General features: G+C 38.3%; 1 protein-coding gene across 2 annotated transcripts in view; it reads left to right on the top strand.

Annotated features, from left to right (window-relative positions):
- kif9 (kinesin family member 9) overlaps positions 1-21,166 on the top strand; it is a 158,235-nt gene that overhangs the window by 123,850 nt on the left and 13,219 nt on the right. For both annotated transcript variants that reach the window (XM_069922101.1, XM_069922099.1), the window contains 3 exons: positions 4,078-4,257; positions 11,934-12,046; positions 13,865-13,969. In XM_069922101.1, the coding sequence (XP_069778202.1) occupies positions 4,078-4,257; positions 11,934-12,046; positions 13,865-13,969 (398 nt within the window). The remainder of the gene's footprint in view (positions 1-4,077; positions 4,258-11,933; positions 12,047-13,864; positions 13,970-21,166) is intronic.

Here is a 21,166-nt window from a genome sequence, read left to right as displayed (position 1 = left end):
TCGAAGAAGGATGCCTACTATGGGGAGCCCAGACTGTCATTCCCAAGAAGTAGCAGCAAGATGTCCTGGCCGAACTACACAATAACAACCCAGGGATAATGTGTATGAAAGCACTCGCCAGGATGCGCATCTGGTGGCCATCCTTAGGAGAAGATTTTCGAGTGCACAGTCAGAAGGTGCAGTACATGCCAGAAGGCACAACCCAAAGCACCTCAGGCAGAAGCAAACCCATGGAAATGGCCATTACAACCATGGAATCAGGCCCACATAGACTTTATGGGGCTATTCATGGGAAAGAATTTCCTGATAGTAGTCGATGCACACTCAAAATGGCGGATTGTAATTTGTATGAAAATACGACTGCGGGGTCAGACCATTGAATAACTCAGAGGGGTTTTCGCATCATATGGATTACTCATTGAACTCATCTCCAACAATGGCCCGCTATTGGCATCAACAGAATGTGCAACAATAATATTTGCCATATAGTCTGCACCAGACCATCCCAGTACAAACAGAGAAGCAGAACGTTGGATGCAGAAAATAGTCCTGATAAAACTCAGCCCATACTCATATCACATCCTAATGGGGGGCATGATATGGAAAAGACACATTGACCAACTAAGACTAGTGGACATAACAATGACACCCGAAGATGGAGAAGATGGTGTGTTCAGTGAGGTGCCGATCAGGCTGCCAGTAGAAGTGGCACACATCGACGGACACAGAGAAGGGCCGAGACCACTGATCGAGGAGATACCATCAAGAAGGGCACCTGAAACCAGAGCACAGGCGAGCAGCCCACTGGATCTTCGCACCCTAACTCCGAAAAGACTGCCAAGATCAAATTCTCCACCACCCAGTTATATCCTGATTGATGAACCAGAACAAATCATGCCTAGAGCTCCTTTACAACAACAAAGTGCCCCAACTGATAACATCCCTCTCCGAAGATCCAAATGAACCACACCCCCCCCCCAGAACATTTCAAAGATTCTGTATGCTGGGTGGGGGAGGGGGAAGAGTATTGACTATGACATCTTTGCATGTATACGATGACATGGAGAACTGATTTATACTGAATGCTTCATAGTAATGATTGAAGTATGCAATAAGTAAAGCATTGAGTTAGTCTGCACTGATGTTGTGGCTGTCGTTATTTACAATGGTGGGGGGTTCAAACATGACATAACATAAAGCACATGGTATTAATGATGTTTTTATGAAATTTTATAAGAAATTCTATCAATCAGAATCTTTGAAGGATGGAAATAAAATAGATGAATATTTATCACAAAATATATTGCCAGAATTAAATATTAAGGAAAAGATTGAATTAACAAACTCTTTTACTGTTACAGAATTATATAACATATTGATGTCTTTACCAAATAATAAGGCTCCAGGAGAAGATGGTTCCTCTCTGGAGTTTTACAAAGAATTTAAAGAGTTATTGATCCCTATATTTATGGGATTGCTAGATTAAATGAATGACTCCTGTGATTTACCTGAGTCATTTAAAGCATCATTAATAAGTCATTCCAAAAAAAGGGAAGGATCCTTTGCTTCCATCTTCATATAGACAAATATCATTATTGAATACAGATTATAAAATTTTGTCTAAATTAATAGCTAATATATTAGCTAAACATTTACCTAAATTGATAAATATGGACCAAACAGGTTTTATCAGGAATAGATCAACTGATAATATTGTTAAATTTTTAAGTTTATTAAATGTAGCTCAAAAATGAAAAATATCATCAGTAGCTTTGGCTTTAGATGCAGAAAAAGTATTTGACAAATTAGAATGGGACTATTTATTTAAAGAATTGAGGATTTTGGAATTCCAATAAATTTTATAAATTGGAGAAGGGCATTATATAATCGCCCAAAGACTAAAATAGTTACAAATAGACAAATATCAAAACATTTCTTACTGGAAAGATCATCTAGACAAGGCTGTCCATTGTCACCTTTTTTTATTTGCGTTAGCTATAGAACCTTTAGCAGTGGTGATAAGCAGAGATAAGGAGATTAAGGGCTTTAAGATAAAAGATAAAGAACATAAAATTAGTCTTTTTGAAGATGATGTAATATTATATCTTACAAACTGAAATTTCATTAAAAAAGTAAATGTATGATTGGTGGAGTATGGGTTAATATCAGGTTATAAAGTAAATATTGATATAAGTGAAATTATGCCAATTATTGAGATTGATTATACTCAAACTAATAAAATGACAAAATTTAAATGGCAGAAGGAGGCAGTTAAATATTTAGGAATTAATATTGATAAGAATTTGAATACTTTATTTAAATTAAATTATATACCTTTTTTGAAGAAAATTAAAGAAGACTTAATAAGATGGAAGAATTTACTAATTTATTTAATAGGAAGGATAAGTTGTGTGAAGATTAATATTTTTCCTAGAATACAATACCTATTCCAATCATTACCAATTTTTGTACCAACAATGTTTTTTGAAGATTTAAATAAAATTGAAAGAAAATTTATTTGATGAGACAAAATGCCAAGGATGGCATTGGAAAAATTAACATGGAAATATGATCGTGAGGACTATGAATGCCTAATTTTAAAAATTATTACAAAACAGCTCAATGTCGATTTTTGTCTTCCTGTTATCAGATTGGTGAAAAGGCAACATGGGTACAAATTGAAATGAGTAAAATTGGAGAAAATAATTCCGAACATATTTTGTACTAATGGCAAGAAGAACTGTTGAAAGGGAAAATAGATACACCAATTTTGAAACATATACTTAAAGTATGGAATGGAATTCATGTAGAAAGAGGAATGAAGAACTATCAAATAGCTAGAATGTTATTAAAGCAAAATCCTTTAATTCCTTTCACAGTTAATAATTCATTTTTTGATATTTGGTATAACTGTGAAATAAAAAGGTAAAGGATTGTTTTTTGGATTTATTTTACTTTTGACCAATCAAAAGGCAAGTATCATGCCAAATAATACTATTTTTTCTTATTATCAACTTAAATCATATTTAAAAAGTAAGTTAGGATTGAATTTTAGAATACCTGAACAAAGTCAATTTGAATATTTAATAACTGATATGTTTATTAAAAGATTTATTACTAATATGTATATAAAATTGCAAGAGACTATGCAGAAAAAATATCTATTTAAATCTAAATTGAGATGAGAAAGAGATTTAAATATACAAACCCAAGAAGAAGAATGGTCAAAACTATGTTATGAAAGTGTAACAAACTCAATTAATGTCATATCAAATGGTACAGTTTAATTTTTTACATCAATTATATTATACTCCATATGAATTACATGGATTTAATTCAAATTTCTCTGATCAATGTTTTAGATGTAATAAAGAGGTAGGAACCTTTTTACGTGCAGTATGGCAATGTGAAAAAGTGGAAAATTTGGGAAGCTATAAGTATTTTACTGGAACAAATTATGAAGATACAAGTTCTGAATGACCCCCAAAAAATTTTTGTAAGGGGATATTCATGATTTGAAGTTAGATATTTATCAGAGGAAGTATTTAAGTGTAGCAATAGCAGGAGCAAAGAAATGTATGGCGGTAACGTGGAAACTAAACAATAATGTAGGGTTGACTAGATGGAAAATGGAATTACAAAATTGTATACCATTAGAGAAAATAATGTATAATTTACGGAATTAACCAGAAAAATATTATAAGATTTGTTAACCTTATATGGATTTCATTGGTAAGAGTTCATCTACGGCATCTGCTGCTCCCACTCCAACTCACCCTAGTTAATTTCAGGTTTAAGATTATAATTGTACATTTGAAATTCAATTAATCAATGAATGATATATGATACATTCAGGCAGGCTTTTTTCCTTCTTTTCTTACTTTTTTGGGGAAGGAGGGAGGGAGGAGGGTAGGGGAAGAAAATATAAAATTATGTATTCCTTTTGCATCATTTTATTATTCTGCATGATTATTGTATTTGTTATTGATGCAAATGAAAAACAACATTTTCAAAAAATACATCATAGTTTTAAAATGCTTGAAACCTTTTTGATTTGCAGTGTTATTCACACAATAGGTGAATACATAAATGAACAAGATGAGCCTATAGTTGATGAAGATGAATTCAACCTGATCATTCAGCTGAAGGATCTGAAACGCCAATACCAGCATGACTTTGATGTATTGAGAGACCTGCGAGTGGAGGTGCAGTATTGCCAAAAGCTGGTGGATCAATGCAGGCTGCGGCTGCTGACAGGTAAGAAGGAGCCTTTGAGGTCGAATCTGTGCCATGATTCAATAGCCAGGAGAACAAATCCAGGCTTCATTTATCAAGAATGAATGATACCCATTAGCAGTACTAAATTGTTGATGTGTCTGTCATTTCAGTGAAACTTCATTGGCTAAAAATAACTTTAAAGAAAATTGAAAAAAAGGTGACAGTGTCATAAACATGCCTCCCTCAATCAAAACAGATTTACTTATTATTTTTCCCAGCACTGTTAATGGAATCTTATCTCGACAGAGGGTAAAAACTAATGTAAATATGTCTAATGAAGCGAAATAAACAAGATTGCTGTTAATACATTTGGTAATGTCAGAAAATGTTCTTGAAAGTATTCATCAAAATATACTCATTGTAGGTCATACTGATACTGATTAGGTATAATATTTGCTCCTTTCCTGATTCCATTTTATTCAGTGATATTCTTAGTGCTTAACCTTTATAACGGAACCACCGAGATGGTGTGGAAACAACCTGCTTTCTGACAGGAAACCATATTATAAGAAAGTCACGTAATACTTGATCAGACTTTCAATTAAATAGGATAGATTTATCTTTAGTAAAATAAAGCCCAAAGAAAAACACCAAATTGATGTACCATTGATGTTGTTGCCACCTGTTAATCCTCATTTAATATAAGGAACCCTCCCAACATAATCAACAATATGATCCAATCGTGTTGTCAGACAGAGTGGTATCGTCGCCAGAGGTGCCTTAAATTCCAAGATCTGACATCTATGTGTAGTTATAGTAACTATCTACTGTTGTCCTCAGAGTCCAAACCCAAAAATTTCACAAATGCTCTTAAAACAAAATAACTAGGAAACCAAACCATTGAGAAAGAATTCTAACAGATTAGATACATCTTGAAAATGTGGTGATCCATTTTTGATGAATGATAGTCAATATATTGTGAGTGAAAAACAAAGCAAAGGGTTGCTATATAGAGCATCAGATTGGAGGACAATCATAGGACTGTAGTATGCACATTACTGCGAAGTGTGGAAAAAAATACACACACAAGGAGTCGAAGTTGAAGACTGATTTATTGCACTGGCAGCTCTGCTTATATTCACTCCTCACTGCAAACGTCAGGAGTGACATTACGGTAGTGCCGATCTCCAACTGGGTGGCTTTCCCACTATTGCTCGCTGTTTCCCACCATGTGGGTGGTCATCTGGGACAAAGACCATTGGACGCCCTGGGGTCTGCACAGTCACCGTGTTTGTCAGCCATTTTATGTACCGGTCGCATCCCGGTATACGACCACCCCCCCCCCCCCCCCTCCACCCCACAGAGCCAGTGATCAGAGCACTGTTCACCCCTTTCGGTGACCTACCTCTGCAACATGGGGGCTGTGGAAAGACTGGTTGGCTAATGTTCAGATGTGCTGATTTATGGCAGTCAATCATGAAAGTCTCTTCCTTTCTGACGATGTCCAGCACACATGTCGACCCATTTTGCCTAATTACTTAATATGACCCCTCCTACAGCCTTAGAGGTGTTCGCTGTGCCCCCTCCACACAAAAAAGTACTCGCAGGTTTCTAAATCTTTGGAGATGTAGGTTTTGGCCTGACTGTGCTGCAGAGGCTGCGGAGGTGCTAGGGTGCCCACTTTTTCCCTCAGCTTAGTCAATGAAGCCATGGGGTCCTCTGGGTCCTTGGCTATGGCCAAAAACTCCGCCAGTATTACAACGGTGCACCATATACCATCTCAGCTACAGAGAATTTGAAGTCCTCTTTCAGCACAGTGCAGAACCCCAGGAGGTACCTGAGGAACCACTCCACCAACCCGTTGGCCTGAGGGTGGTAAGTTGTAGTATGGTGGAGCTGGGTTCTCAGCAACTTGATCAGTACCACCCAGAGCCCCGAAATTGAACTGTGTCCCTCTATGGTCATATGTTCAGGACTCTGATCCTCGACACCCAGGTGTTAATTAATGCCCTGGCGCAGGTATTGGTGGTTGTATCGGCCAGAGAGACCCCCTCCGGCCATTCCATGAGAGACCGGCACTTGCCCTACAATGTCAATATGGACATGGCTGAACCAATGTTACGCTGGCTGGAAAGTCTGGAGGGGCGTGTTGATGTGCATCTGCACTTTGGATGTCTGGCAGAGTGTGCAGGACTTGGTCCACTGACTGACCTGTTTTCGGAATCCATGCCAGATGAACCTACTGGCCACCATTTTTTCAAAAGCCCTGATGGCTGGGTGCACCAGGTCAAAGACCTGCCCCCTCCATGCTGCCGTGATGTGTTGGATGTTCATGGTGAATTCAGACATGTATGAGAGGGGTCACTGCTGCCTGGTCAGACACTTTGTGGAAGGCAAAGGTCAACGGTTTGTGGTATGTGAAGACCTTGAATTCCATCTCTTCTAGAAAATTCCGAAAATGCCTATCTGCCAGGTACAAAACCAATAGCTGCCAGTCAAAAGTACAGTATTTGAGTTTGGGTGGACAGAGGTGCCTGCTAAAGAAGGCTAGGGGCTCCCAATGCCCTTCAATGAGTTGTTCCAGTATATCCCCTACTGCTGTGCTGGAGGTGTCTACTGTGTGAGCAGTTTGGTGCCTCTGGCCTGGGTGAACCAGAAGGGTGGCATTGGCCAGAATGTCTTTGGCCTTCTGGAACTCCTCTGAGGCCTCATTGTCCCAAGTAATGATCTTACTCTTCCCTGCCATGAGCGCGAAAAGGGGGAGAATGATGTGAGCCGCTGCCGGTATGAGTCAGTAATAAAAGTTAATCATTCTGGAATTCTTGCAATCCCTTCACTGTGCGGGGCTTAGCAAAGTGCAAAATGGCTTCTACATTTTCGGCCTGGGGTTTTGCTCTGTGCTTGTTGATCGCAAGCCCCAGGAAGTCAATAGTTTCTAACCCGAAATGGCACTTAGCAGAGTTTATAGTTAGCCCAAATTCCTGCAGCCAGGTGCACAGTTGCCTCAGGTGGGCCGTGTACTCCCAGTTGTTGCAGCTGGCGATGAGAATATTGTCCAACTAGATGAATGCAAATGGGAGATCTCGACCCACCGCATCCATTAGCCTCAGGAATTCAAAGTCCAAAAGGGGTAATGATAGCAGTTTTGGGGATATCATTGGGACGGACTGGGATCTGATGATAGCCCCTGATGAGATTGACCTTTAAAAACACCTATGCCCTTGAAAGTTAGTGATAAATTCCTGGATGTGGGGCACGGGGTACCTGTCGGGTGTGGTAGCCTTGTTGAGACAGCGATTATCACTACATGGCCTCCACCATCCTGCTGCCTTTGGAACCATGTGGAAGGGGGAAGCCCAGGGACTGTCAGAATGCCAAACTATCCCTAGCTTTTCCATTTTTTAAAACTCCCCCTTGGCGAGGGTGAGCTTCTCGTGGGGAAGGCGGCGCGTCCTGGTGTGGAGCCCTCAGTGAGGAAGTGATGCCTTACCTCGTGCTTCATCTCAGCAGTGTAAAACTGTGGCACCTCAATTGAAGGGATCCACTAGGATCCGCATGAATGTGTTGTCGGACTCCATAATGGAGTTGAGGTCACTTGGCTTCCCCAGGGGCGTGGTTTGAAAAGTCCTGGCCTGCACCAATCGCTGCCCTTTAAGGTCCATCAGCAGACAGTGGGCTCAAGTCTGCTCCTAGGAGTGGTTGCATCACCACAATCATGATTGTCCACGTGAACTGGTTGCTGCTGAAGCAGAAGGGGACAGTGAGGGTGCTGAATGTTCATATGGTGATGCTTTTCGCTGCCCTCAGTGCTGGTCCCGGTTTGCCATTCTGGGTGTCATAGGCGGAGGGGGGGGGGGGTGGGAAGGACACTTACTTTGGCATCGGTATCCACTAGGAAGTGCCTTCCTGACAGAGAGTCCCACGCATGGAGAAGTCTGTCACGTTGGCCAACCACCATAGCCATCAATAATGGTTGGCATGGCATTTTCCTGAAACACGCAGGGTGAGTGACATCAATGATGCCCCACACCCCATCATTGATAATGATAGCAATACTGTTGGGTCTGGGTGTCTACTTACCTCTCTGTCTTTGCCTTGTTGCCAGCTGTGTGTGGGGCCTAGCGACCTGCTCAACCAAGACACCATTTTCTTTCTTCGCTCTCCATAGCACGTCACCCGGGCTGCAACTTTCCTGGGGTCACTGAAGTCCTCATTAGTGAGCAAGAGTTGGATATCTTAGACCAGCTGCTCCAGGAAAATCTGCTTGAAGAGCAGACAAGACCTGTGTCCCTCAGCAATGGCGAGAAATTCTCTCATGAGTGCAGATGGGGCCCTGTCCCTCAAACATGCAACAAACATCAAATATGCAGCAATCAGGTGCCACGTTTGCACCATAAGAGCCCGAAGGTGCAGGTTAATAGCTCTTTGAGGGCATCATATTTGCCTTGCTCCAGAGGCTGAGATAGGAAATTGATGACCCTTGCTGCTGTCTCCTGGTTGAACGAGCTCACCGTGAAGTAGTAGCAGGTGTCACTGTCAAAGGTGGAACTAGGCCTCAGTCTGTTCGAACCACACGTGTGGCTGCAATGCCCAGAAAGTTGGCAGCTTCAATGAAACCACCTGGAGAGCTGCCTGTTCCGTCATTTTCAGGTCCAACTGCCAGTTGGATCTGTATGGGTTACCTATATAGCATGCACACTACTGTGGTTGAGGGAAAAATGACACACACATAAAGAGTCAAAGCGAGGACTTTTTATTGTACTGGCAGTTCTGCTTATATTCACTCCTCATTGCTGGCGTCATGAGTGACGTCATGGTAGTGCCGCTTTCCAACTGGGTGGTTTTCCCGCCATTGCTTGCCGTTTCCCACCATGCGCATGTTCACTTTGGATGAAGGTCGTTGGCCCCTGCAGGGTTTGTGTGGTCTCCACATTCGTTGACCATTTTGTGTACTGGGTTCTGTCGCAGTTAGCGGGCCGCTACAAGACCATAAGTCAAGCAGAAAGGATCACTTGGGTCTCCATCCCACCTGTTGATGGGATTTACCAGAATAATTGTCTAAAGAGGGCTTGCAAAATCAGTGAAGACCCCTACCACCCTGCACACAGCATCTTTCAGCTATTCCCATCGGGGAAGCGATACAGGAGTATCAGAGCCAGAACTACCAGGATGAGAAACAGCTTCTTCCCACGGGCAGTGAGTCCATGACTCAATTATTTATTTAACAATAATATTTATTTCTTTAATATTTATATACAAGGACTGTGCCTATCTATCATTTGTCTGTACGTGTTTTATGTCTATAGGTGTGTTTGCAGTGTGTTGCACTGAAGACCAGAGAACACTGCTTTGTCAGGCTGTATTTATACAATTGGATAATTAATAAACTTGAACTTGAACTTTAAGGATATGCATTGCCAAAAGAAAACAGCTCAGAGCCACTAAACTGATGATTCAGTTGGATAGCCCAACTACCATTACTCCATAAACATCAATAAGGAATTTTCTCCCCATGTCCATGAATCTTGGGAAACCAAATGTTTTACATTCAAACTCACAGCAGCAAGGCCAATCATCGTTGCCAAAGTGCAAAATATTGGCAAATGTTATTTGGCCAAGTACCAGAGCTAAACTCAGAATTCAGAAAACTGACCACAGAATTTATGAAAATAATGTACTGACAAAACTGGCCACAAACTTAGGAAAATCTTTGACTACCTACCAAAACTGAATACTCATAAGATCCCCAGTGCTTGTGCATTATACACACCAGTCATCCATTGATCCACACATCATAGTGTGCTAAATCAAATGAAGTTCACACAAATCAATGGTACTTACATACCAGTCCAGGTGCTGCTTATGCATTTCAGAAATGCTTTCATGAAGAACATATAGCTCCTCATCCTTTCATTTTTCCAACTTGTTCTTGAGGCAATAGTGAAAAACAATGCTGAGTATCCTGATTATTTATTCTTTATTGAGGACCTTAAGAGTTTGTGGAACCACAGATGCTCTTCATTAAGTAAAGTTGTCCTATTTCCTTGTATTTTGTAAAAGGTCAGTGGCTAGTTTGGTTATTTTATTTTTCTGGTATTATTTATATTATTAAAATAAATTTTAAATTTAGACATACATCACAGTTACAGGCCCTTCTAGGCCCACAAGCCCATGCCACCCAAATACACCAATTAACCTACAAACCCTCTATGTTTTTGGAGAATGAGAGGAAACCAGAGCACTCAGAAGAAACTCACTGAAGCAAGGATAGAATATACAAACCTCTTACAGCAGTGCTGGATTCAAACCTGGGTCGTTGACACTGTAATAGCATTACCGTGCTTCCCTACCACGGAGTAAGATTGTGGCTTCCAGGATTGTATATCCAACACCATAACCACTTTATTACTAAGTCACTATTTTGCTTGCTCCAACCTATTCCTACATGCTAATTCTCTACCATATCCCTATTCTATATTGCTTTTCTCTCATGTAGTCTGCCAAACAGAATTTATGTAATTTTCTGAATATGAATGATAGTGCACTATACTTCACAACATAATTTCAGTACTTACATTCTTATATTGTCCCCCAATCTAGAAATAGACATTGGATCTGTCAGCAGCCCTCACACATCCTGAAAAGGAAAGAACTCTGTTGTGTCAAGGTACCAAGTAGGGAGTGCATGCAATAATCAAATTAAATGATCTCCTCTGATCATCTGCATCAACCTAACACACCGTCCCCACCCTCAATGACAAAGAGAGATGAAATGGTGATGGCTGAAAAAATGATTTTTATTTTCATATCAGCTGGATGCTAAAATTGGGGAGATAGAAGGACAGGACTTCTTATTCTAATTGTTTCAAGTACCCTGTTGCTAGACTGAGGGAAAAATAATGATATAGTTAATCTGCCGTTTGGTTCATGTGATCATCATTGAGGTCAGAGATGCCCAAATGTTAAGGCATAAACAATAATTTCAGGCTGGAGTAGAAGATTTGATCATAATTGTTACTTGAACTTTCTTGCATCTCATGTACTAGTGCACTGAACATATGCATTGTCTTCAAGGGATATGCAACACTTATTTGGATGTTCCTTACTTAGGGTTCAACCACTCAGATAAGGCATACATTGAGAGTAAAGCATTTCTCAAACCGAAGATAAAGGCATTCTTCAGGGGAAAAAGTTTTGATGTTAACTGGACCAATGTTGGGGAATCTAAATAATCCATTTTCCCTTCTAACTGCCAATGGTCTCTAACTAATTTATTCCACACACACCCATATTGCCTGTCCCAATTCTTTTTCCTCGCCTTCAAAGATCATTCCTCTCCCCATCACTCACCCAATGCAATTTCATTTCCAATTCCCACATCAGCTATTCAAGTTCATCTCACTGGTCTCTCCAAAACCTTTCTCAACACCTCCATTCTTCATAATCCTGATTGGTCATGGAAGATTTTTTTAAAAATCTTTATGCATGTTTCCTTATATAAGCTTACTTGAATACAAAAAGTATTGCTCTTTAGCATGCCAGACCAAGAGTCATTCTGTTTTCCAGGAATAAATGTAACTAACCTTTCGGCAATTATTTTCAACAGTCCTGGTTAAGCCTCAGAAATGAACAGATTCAACATTTAGTGCAAAAGAGCAGTTCACAAAGAATGGCAGAAATTGGCGACATTAATCATAATTTGTTTTTTTTTACAGAGTTTGATATTTGGTACAATGAATCCTTTCTAATTTCTGATGATGTTCAACTCGCACCACAATTAGATAGTATCCGACCAGGCTTGGTCCCCTACCTCAGAATGATATCATTAGTAAGTGGATTGTCTACCTTCTTCTGGATTTATATAATATTAGAATAGTCCAACAAAGACCAGCTATTTGGCCCAGGTCATATCATCCAGCCTTTGCTTGATACCATTCTCCTGCTTACCCCAGACACTTGCATATCCTGTCGCAGTCAATTCAACATCCTTTAATGACTCTTCTAGTCTAATACCAACTTCCTGTTTAATCACCCGACATACACACTGCAATTATATTGTATTCTTATTTCTTAATTTTTTTACAATTCTCTGGAATCTAACCACACTCCTACTCACTTCCCATTTCCTTCAATGTCATGCTTAATCTTATTTCTGTTTATTCCCCAAATCATAACTTTTCTACCTATTGTAACTATGCCCCTTTAATATTGCCATGTAAGTTCAATATTGTTCATTTCCTACAGCAACACAAAATCTGCTGGAGGAACACTGCAGGTCAAGCAGCATCAGTGAGAATAAAGAGAAGGGCTGCAACCCTTCATTAAGCCAGCCACTTTTAAAATTCTGAATTGGGAGAGAATTCCAAAAGAGGAGGTCCAAAGGGACTTAAGAGCTCTACTGCAGGATTTCCTAAAGGTTAACTTGCCAGCTGAGTTGATAGTAAGGAAGGCAAATGCAATGCTAGCATTTATTTTGAAGGACTAGAATATAAAAGCAGGGATATAATGCTGAGGCTTTATAAGACATTGGTCAGATCATTTAGAGAATTGTGAGCAATTTTGGAAGAGTGCCCAAAGGAGGTTTACAAGAATGATCCCAAAGACAAGAAGATTGAAGTACAAGAGTGCTGGATGGATCTGGGCTTTTACTCACTGGAGTTCTTCAACCACAGGGTGGAATTCATTGGCAAACAGCTATGGAACCCGTTATTGGGTATATTTAAAGCAGAAGTAAATAGGTTCTCGATTAATAAGGGTGTGAAAGGTTACAGGGAGAAGGCAGGAAATGAGATTAAGAGGAAAAATATACAGCCAGATTCAAATGGCAGAGCAGACTCAATGGGCTAAATACAAATTATACTTGTACATCTTACAGTTTTGTAACTGGGACAATGGAACCACCTATTGAGAAAAGTGGGAGAAAAGCAAGTTCTGAGTTTCCATTTAGAATTCTATGCAAATCACACCAGAACAACAAATGGTATGTTGCTTCCCTGGTGCATAATTTGAGCAACTCACATACTAGTTTGATAAAATAATGAAATGAACAGTTTAGGAATTAAATGTTGTCATCTACATGGTAAGAAATAGCATAGAAGTACAACATAGACATGTCAAAATAAATATAAGAATTTAAGGGATGAACTGAATAATAATTTCAAAAACTCTATCCATGCTTGAAAAGTTTGATTGTGACTAAACATTACACATGGGTAAGGCTTTGGAATAGGAATCAATATAATTCTCAAGAAGGGAATCATCTTTCAGAATAGGGTAGCTTATACAGTTCAAATGGGTTCCATCTAAGTAAAAGAATAGACATTGGCATGCTGCACAGATGGAAGGAGAGTTTCATAGATTAATGTAGCTGTTGAACACCTTTACTACTTCAATCAAGCCTTAAAGTTTACCAGTGAAAACCAAGTGTATAATAAGTTCAAATCTGAAGTTGGAAGAAGAATACAGGAAAATTATGTAGAGCAAAAAGAATATTTTTTAAAGTATGATGCTTGGATTGCTGTAAATGGCTTGTAATCAAAGAATAGGATTTCATTCCTTAACAAAATTAATTACCTTTAAGAGAGGAGAATGTTGCTGGGAAGGATATACTATTCCTTTAAATTACATGTGACTCACATTCATTTAGGAGGAAGATGATAAGGAGAAATTCCAACGCATCCAACATGAAATCCTGATGGAGAATCCAGATTCGGTGTCATTTTATAAAGCGCGGATGAAGCTGGAACAACGGGTAGGTGAAGGTGTGGATAGTCAATGGCAAGAGATTCAGAGGACAGCTCTTAAAGAAAAAACTTCATGGTACTGACTAGTAAATCAATGATTTCTTTATTCCATATCCAAAACATTTATAGCCAGAACTTAAACACTTTTAAGCACTGAGCAAGTAAAAATTATAGCATAACTTTGTACATTGATGATTCTCCACATGGTCTCCATGGATAACATAAGCAAAAACAGTCAATAAACCAGCAAAGGTAAATGTTAATGTTGTAAATGGAAAAAGGAAAACGGTGAAAACTTGCCTGCAATGTTCTCCACTCTGCTTCCAGAGATACTGATGGGAAATAGGATTTTTCTTTCTAGAGATACTGATGGGAAATAGGATTTTTCTTTCTCCAGCAAGCAAAAGCTTTCTTTCATTAATGGGCTTTCTTTTTCTTTCTCCTGTGCTTTATTATTAATTGCTTATTCAGCATAACCAATGGTATTTCTTGATTGTTTCTTTTCCAACTATAGAATAGACAATTTCCATTTCAAACAAATTGTCAGATTTCAGGATGCAGTCTTTTTTCATGCAGGAGTAGATTAGAATGCTGCATAATGTATTTCATTCTGACTTGATGATCACATGAGTGGAAAGCTTTCAGAACATGTAGTTCCAAAAGGAAATGTAAATAGGACTTTTAATGCCTTTGTAATTAAAATGATTAAGGGAAAGCAGATTTCTAAGACAGTAGAATCAGAACTGTAGATGTTGCAAAGAGACTTTTTTAAAGTTCATAATTAACTGCAGGCTTGCTGCCAAAAATGTGATTCAATGGTTATCCCTAGTTTCCCTTTAAAATGTGAAGATACACTTGTCAGATTTTGTGTTATCATATATATTTAAGAAGTCTGTATGAACACTTAAATGACAAATAAATGACTGAGCTCCAACTTTGGGATGAGTTGATGAAAAGAAAGAATAAAAATGGGATTCGTGTAAAGTGAGTAATTGATGCTCAGCACAGTGGGGTGAAGGGCAGGTTTCATGCTGCATCTCCCTTTGAAGATGGGGTAACCTTCTTAGTTCCATATTTTGGCCAAAAAAAAAGACTTTTTAAAAAGTTTATTTAATTTTTTTTAAATACAGATATAAAATACAAAAAAAACATCTAACTAAAACCCCCTATACCCCCCACCCTCCACCCCACTATCCCACTATCCCCCCCCCCCCTCAGAGCTTAACATACACAGAGAAAAGTATTTATAAACAAACAAAGTGGGTTAGGTTGCAATATATCAATTCACCAATAACAAAAATTAAAAATTACTTAACATCCAGATTCATATATTCAAAATACAGAGTCCACATTTTCTAAAAAAAAATTATTTCGCAAATTATATGTAATTTTTACTAAACGTTAACATGATTGAATTTCATTATGCCATCTTTGCATATTTAACTCCATATCAATTTTCCAAGTTGCTACTATACATTTTCTAGCCACTGCCAAACTCAATTGAATAAATACAATCTGAAATTTATCCAAACGTGCTGTTAATGGATTCATATAACCTAATAAACACAACCATGGATCCACATATAAATCTATTTGGAGTAAATCTCGCAAAAACTCTATAATCTTTTCCCAAAAAGGCTTAACTTTTACACAATTCCACACAGAATGAACAAAAGTACCTGTCTGATCTTCACACCGAAAACACAAATCTGAATCACTAAAACCATATCTCTTTAACTTTTCAGGAGTTAAATATAACTGATGGAGAAAATTATAATTAACTAAACTACAACGCACATTAACTAATTTTGTAACACTATGTAAACACAAATCTGACCATTCTTCCTCAGAAATAGACGTAGCTAACTCTTGTTCCCATTTATCTCTTATTCTAAATACCCCTACCTTCTTCATTTTTTCCTGCAACGAATACATTTCTGAAATAAATCCTTTCTTTCCTTTATCCATAAGTAACATTTCAAACTTCGATTGCATTGGCAATATCATTTCCCAACCAAAACAATTCATTAAAAAATCATATACCTGATAGTAGGCAAACAATGTATTACAGAATTGTTTGCCTACTATGCCAAATTCTCTCTAAGCGTATCAAATGAAAGAAATGAACCTGCCTCAAAACAATCCTCAATTAATACCAAACCTTTTGAATCCCAATCTTTCAAATAAGGATTATGCATAGAAAAGAGAATTAACTGATTCTTATATAATGGAGTTTTAATTGAACATACATTGAGGATTGATTCCACTTACTCCATAGTTTAAACAAGTGACTCAATACGGGTAGCTTATATGCTTGTAAAAGCAGAAAATTCCATTTATATACCAATGGATGTATTGATCTTTCCCATATCTGATCCATTTCCACATAAGCCCACATTGGTGGTTGTTCAGTATCAAACAGTCTATTAATAAATTTCAACTGTGCTGCCTGATAATAATTTTGAAAATGTGGTAACTGAAGGCTTCCCAAATCATATGTCCATGTCAATTTTTGCATCGATACTCAAGATAGTTTACCTTTCCACAAAAAAGAACGTATTACTATATTTAATTCTTTTTAAAATTTCCCTGGTATAGAACATGGAATTGATTGAAACAAATACTGAATACGATGATATATATTCATTTTGATACAATTAACCCGACTAATCAATGTTAGTGCTAAATCTTTCCATCTATTTAAATCAGACTTAATCTTATTTAGCAAGGGTAAATAATTCAAACCATATAAATTCTTATACTCCTTATCAACAATTATGCCTAAATACTTAATCTTATCTGACCATTTAAATTTAGTAATTTACATACAATCTGAATAGTCCCCATCAGATATAGGTAATATCTCACTTTTGTCCCAATTTACCTTATACCCCGACATTGATCCATAAAATTTTAATAAATCCTGAAAAGGTTCTAAAGAATCTTAGGTTTAGATAAATATATCAACACCGTCCGAAAATGAATTAATTTTGTACTCCCATTGCCCAACCGTAATACCCTGAATATTCACATTTTGACTAATTGCCTGAGCTAAAGATTCTATAACCAATGCAAATAAGGCTGGTGACAATGGACAGCCCTGTCTAGTTGATCTAAACAAAGTAAATGCCTGAGAAATCTGACGATTTGTCACCACCCTAGCAGAAAGATTAGTGTATAATGCCTTAACCCATCTGGTAAAAATTGGTCCAAATTTAAATCTCTCCAACACTTTAAACAAAAATTTCCATTCAACTCGGTCAAAATCCTTCTTAGCACCTAACGCTAATATCATTGGTTGGTAAAATTGCTCTCTTGATGCATTAATTATTGTAAGTAATTTATTAATATTATCAGCTGAATATATATTCTTAATAAATCCTGCCTGATCTACATGCACCAATTTTGGTAAAACAAAATTAGCCAATCTATTTGCTAAAACTTTTGCTATAATCTTATAATCTACATTCAATAAAGATATAGCTCTATAAGATGCAACCTTCATTGGGTCTCTATCTTTCTTTAGTATAACTGTTATCAATGCTCTCGAAAATGACTCAGGGAACAACCCTGTATCTGTAGCCTGCTTCAATACATCCATATACAGTGGAAACAACAAATCATGAAATTCCTTATAAAACTCTACCATAAATCCATCCTCATCAGGTGATTTACCAATCGGCATGGATTGTAATGCCTCTTTAAGTTCAAAATCTGTAAATGAAGCATCTAACAATTTCATATCATTCTCTTCCAATAATGGTAAATTCAGTTTAGACAAAAACATATCAATCTGTTCAACATATACATTCCCTTCAGATGCATACAGATCCTGATAAAAAGCACAAAATTCCTCATTAATCTCCTGTGGTTTATACCTGAATTCCCCCCCCCCCCCCCCGCATTGCATTAATTGTTCTAGAAGCTTGCTCAGTCTTTAACTGCCATGCCAATACTTGATGTGCTCTTTCCCCTAATTCATAATAACGCTGTTTTGATCTCAAAAGCAATCTCTCATAATTATAAGTTTGCCTCGTATTATAACAAAGTTTCAAATTAGATAGCTGTATCTTATTATCTTCCATTGCATTTTTCTTGAAACTTTTTCTCTAAATCTGCAATCTCTTTCTCTAACTCCATAAGTTGCACTGTATTCACTTCTTCACTTTGGCTGTATAACTAACAATTTGGCCTCGCAAACATAAATTTACTTTGTACCGATCCCAAATTCGATTCCAAAAAAATTTAATCTGATCTCTGAAAAACAAAACAAATTCAGGTTTTCTTAACAACATCTCGTTAAACCTCCAACGATAAGTTATTTCAACCTTCTCCACTATCTCACAAGAAATCAACAACAAAGAATGCTTCAACAATACTCTACTCTTGTATCTCCACAGTCAATCCTTCCCTGAAACCAAATAAAGATCTATTCTAGAAAATGATTCATGACGAGCAGAGTAAAATGCATAATCCTTCTCAGTCGGTGAATACGGCGCCATATTTCAACCAAATTTAACTCCTCCATCAATTCTATCACCCTTTTAGCCATCTTAGTTCTCTTAACAATTTATTGGAGATTTATCCAACAGTGGATCCAAACAGCAATTAAAATCTCCTCCCACCATTATGTACTCATTTGACTGATTTAGATTTAAAAAAGCATCAGTAACAAAATGTATGTCATCTTCATTCGGAGCATATAAATTCAATAAAGTCTAGGCTTCTGAAAATAATTTACAGTTGACTTTCAAAATTCTTCCAGCATTCTCAAAAATAGACTCTAAAATAAAAGGTACCCTTTTATTTATCAAAATCGCCACTCCCTTAGCTTTAGAATTAAAAAAAGATGCCAACCCAGTCTCGGTTCAATTTCAAATGTTCCTTTTCTGTCAAATGCGTCTCCTGTAGAAAGGCAATATTCACCTTCATCTTGATATAGTCCAAAACTCACTTCCTCTTTATCGGATGGTTCAGACCTTTAACATTAAATGTCGCAAAATTCAATTTAGTCATTTTTTCTTAACAAATAACTCCCAACACAACCAACCCACTAACACACCTAAGCTCTGAAATTAAAAAAAAACCCTTACCTTACTCTAAATACTAAATGTAAATAAACTAAAAAAAAAAGGGAAAAACCTCTCTAAACCTCTCTAAAAGAAGAAAAAAAAAACACCAAGTGGTACCTCCCTTTACTGACCGGGTGTTGTTAAACCACTCATGGCAGGTGACTTAAGAAGCTGCAGTGCCATCCACCCGCTCCCCCCACCCCCCCAGCTGATATTCTAATATCTCAGAACATCACCTAAATAACAGTATTAATTCAATCTACCACGCCCACAACACCAACAGGTTGGTCCTGAACACCAGTTGCAACGACAGATGAATCTTCTTCTTTCCAGGTCGAATATTGGTCTTGAACATTCTTCCTGCTATTCCCATTCCCATTACACTTTGGAGAACCCTGCGATTTCAGTTTTTTCTGCAACTCAGAACTATGTGAATTATTCAGCAAAGAATTAGCAAAAGACAAAGCTTCAGCTTCATCATCAAAAAACTCAGTCTGGTAATCTCCATAAAACACCTTCAACACAGCGGGTACCTAAAAGCAAACCGATATCCCTTCTTCCATAACTCAGCCTTAGCTGGATTAAACTCCTTCCGACGTCTTATCACATCTTGACTTAAATCTGCACAGAAAAGACCCTCCGACCTTGAATCATCACAGGGCCCTGATTTTGCCAAGCTTTCTGAACTGCCAATTGCAAAATTAATTCACGATCTTGATATCTTAAACAACAAATAAGAACTGCCCATGGAGGCTGATCAGGAAAAGGTTTTCTTCGTATTGCCCTATGTGCTCTATCCAATTCTAATCCTTCCGGAAAAGCATTTTGTCCCAACACCTCGGGAATCCATTTCCAAAAAGATTTCACTGGATCCGTTCCTTCAAAATCTTCTGGCAAACCCACTATTTTATCATGATTACATCTACTTTGATTTTCCAGTGAATCAATCTTCTGCAAAAATTCACACTTCTGGACATTCCAGTCAGTAAGACAATGTTCCAAATAGTCTATTCGTTCAGTATTTCGATCTACAGTATCCGTACAGTCACGAAATGCTCGCTTAATATCCTTAAATTCCCCCTGGACCACATCTACTTCTCTTAAACATTTAACCACATCCTGCTTAATCGATGCCACTTCTCCTCTTAATTCAGTAAATTGAAGCTTGCTTTCTTGAAAACCTTGGGTAACATGAAGAGCCATATTATCCATACGTCGTATAAACTCTTCTGAAACAGACAGTGGTATCTCCCTCCACTTGCACTGTTTTAAAAGTTTGCAGAGTAGGAGTGTTTTTAAGTTTTTGAAGCTCTTGAGGCCTACCTTGAAGAAGTTTAGCTGCTTTCAGTATTACTTCTGCATCCTCTTCAAGTTGTTCCTTTAGCTCCTCCTCTTCTTCTGACTCCAAAACGAACGTTGCTGCCTGGGCCTCCCGACTCCGGGTCAGAATCCCCCCACCCCCCCCCCCCCCCCCACCCACGCAGGCCTGACATGTTCGGGCCATCAGGAGAGAGCTGCGCTGATTGTCAGGGCCTGATCGGAAGTCCCGTGCATGCCCAGTGCAGTCTGGCCTCCTTATCGAAGGCCCGACATCTCCACAGTTGGGCTCGGCACGTCGGCAACTAGTCCGACGTGCGTGCGGCCGCTATCGGGAGTGGGGCCCCTGCTCTCACCAGGCCTCGCATCCCCAGGAGCGCATTCTGGGTTGTGGGGACAATCTTCCTGCAATGAAAAGCTGGTAGCAGCACCACCTTGCGTCAAGGGCACTGGTGTTAATATTACCTTCGCCTGATTAATCCTTTGAGTCTTTGGCTGCTCCAAAATCAACCTCTGTGGATCCTTCGACAAGGTAGGCCTCAATTCCTCTGTACTTTCTGCTCTTTTAAACTGTGCTTTTTTTTAAGTTTGAGCTTTAGCACCCTTAATTATGACTTTCAGAATTCCTTCAAATTTTATCAGAAAAAATTTTAAAGTAGAGACAGTTTTTAAAATTTGGGTATTAAGTATTCAGCTGGGGAGAAGCGAAATCCCACGTCTACTCCCTATGCCATCTTTCCACGCCCCCCCAAAAAAAAGGACTTGAGTGACTAAATGTCTTCTAGTTGCACCATGATTTGTTATGATTTTAAAACG

Source organism: Narcine bancroftii, chromosome 2, assembly GCF_036971445.1.
Source record: "Narcine bancroftii isolate sNarBan1 chromosome 2, sNarBan1.hap1, whole genome shotgun sequence".
Classification (NCBI taxonomy): domain Eukaryota; kingdom Metazoa; phylum Chordata; class Chondrichthyes; order Torpediniformes; family Narcinidae; genus Narcine; species Narcine bancroftii.
This window is presented reverse-complemented; position numbering and strand designations above follow the sequence as displayed.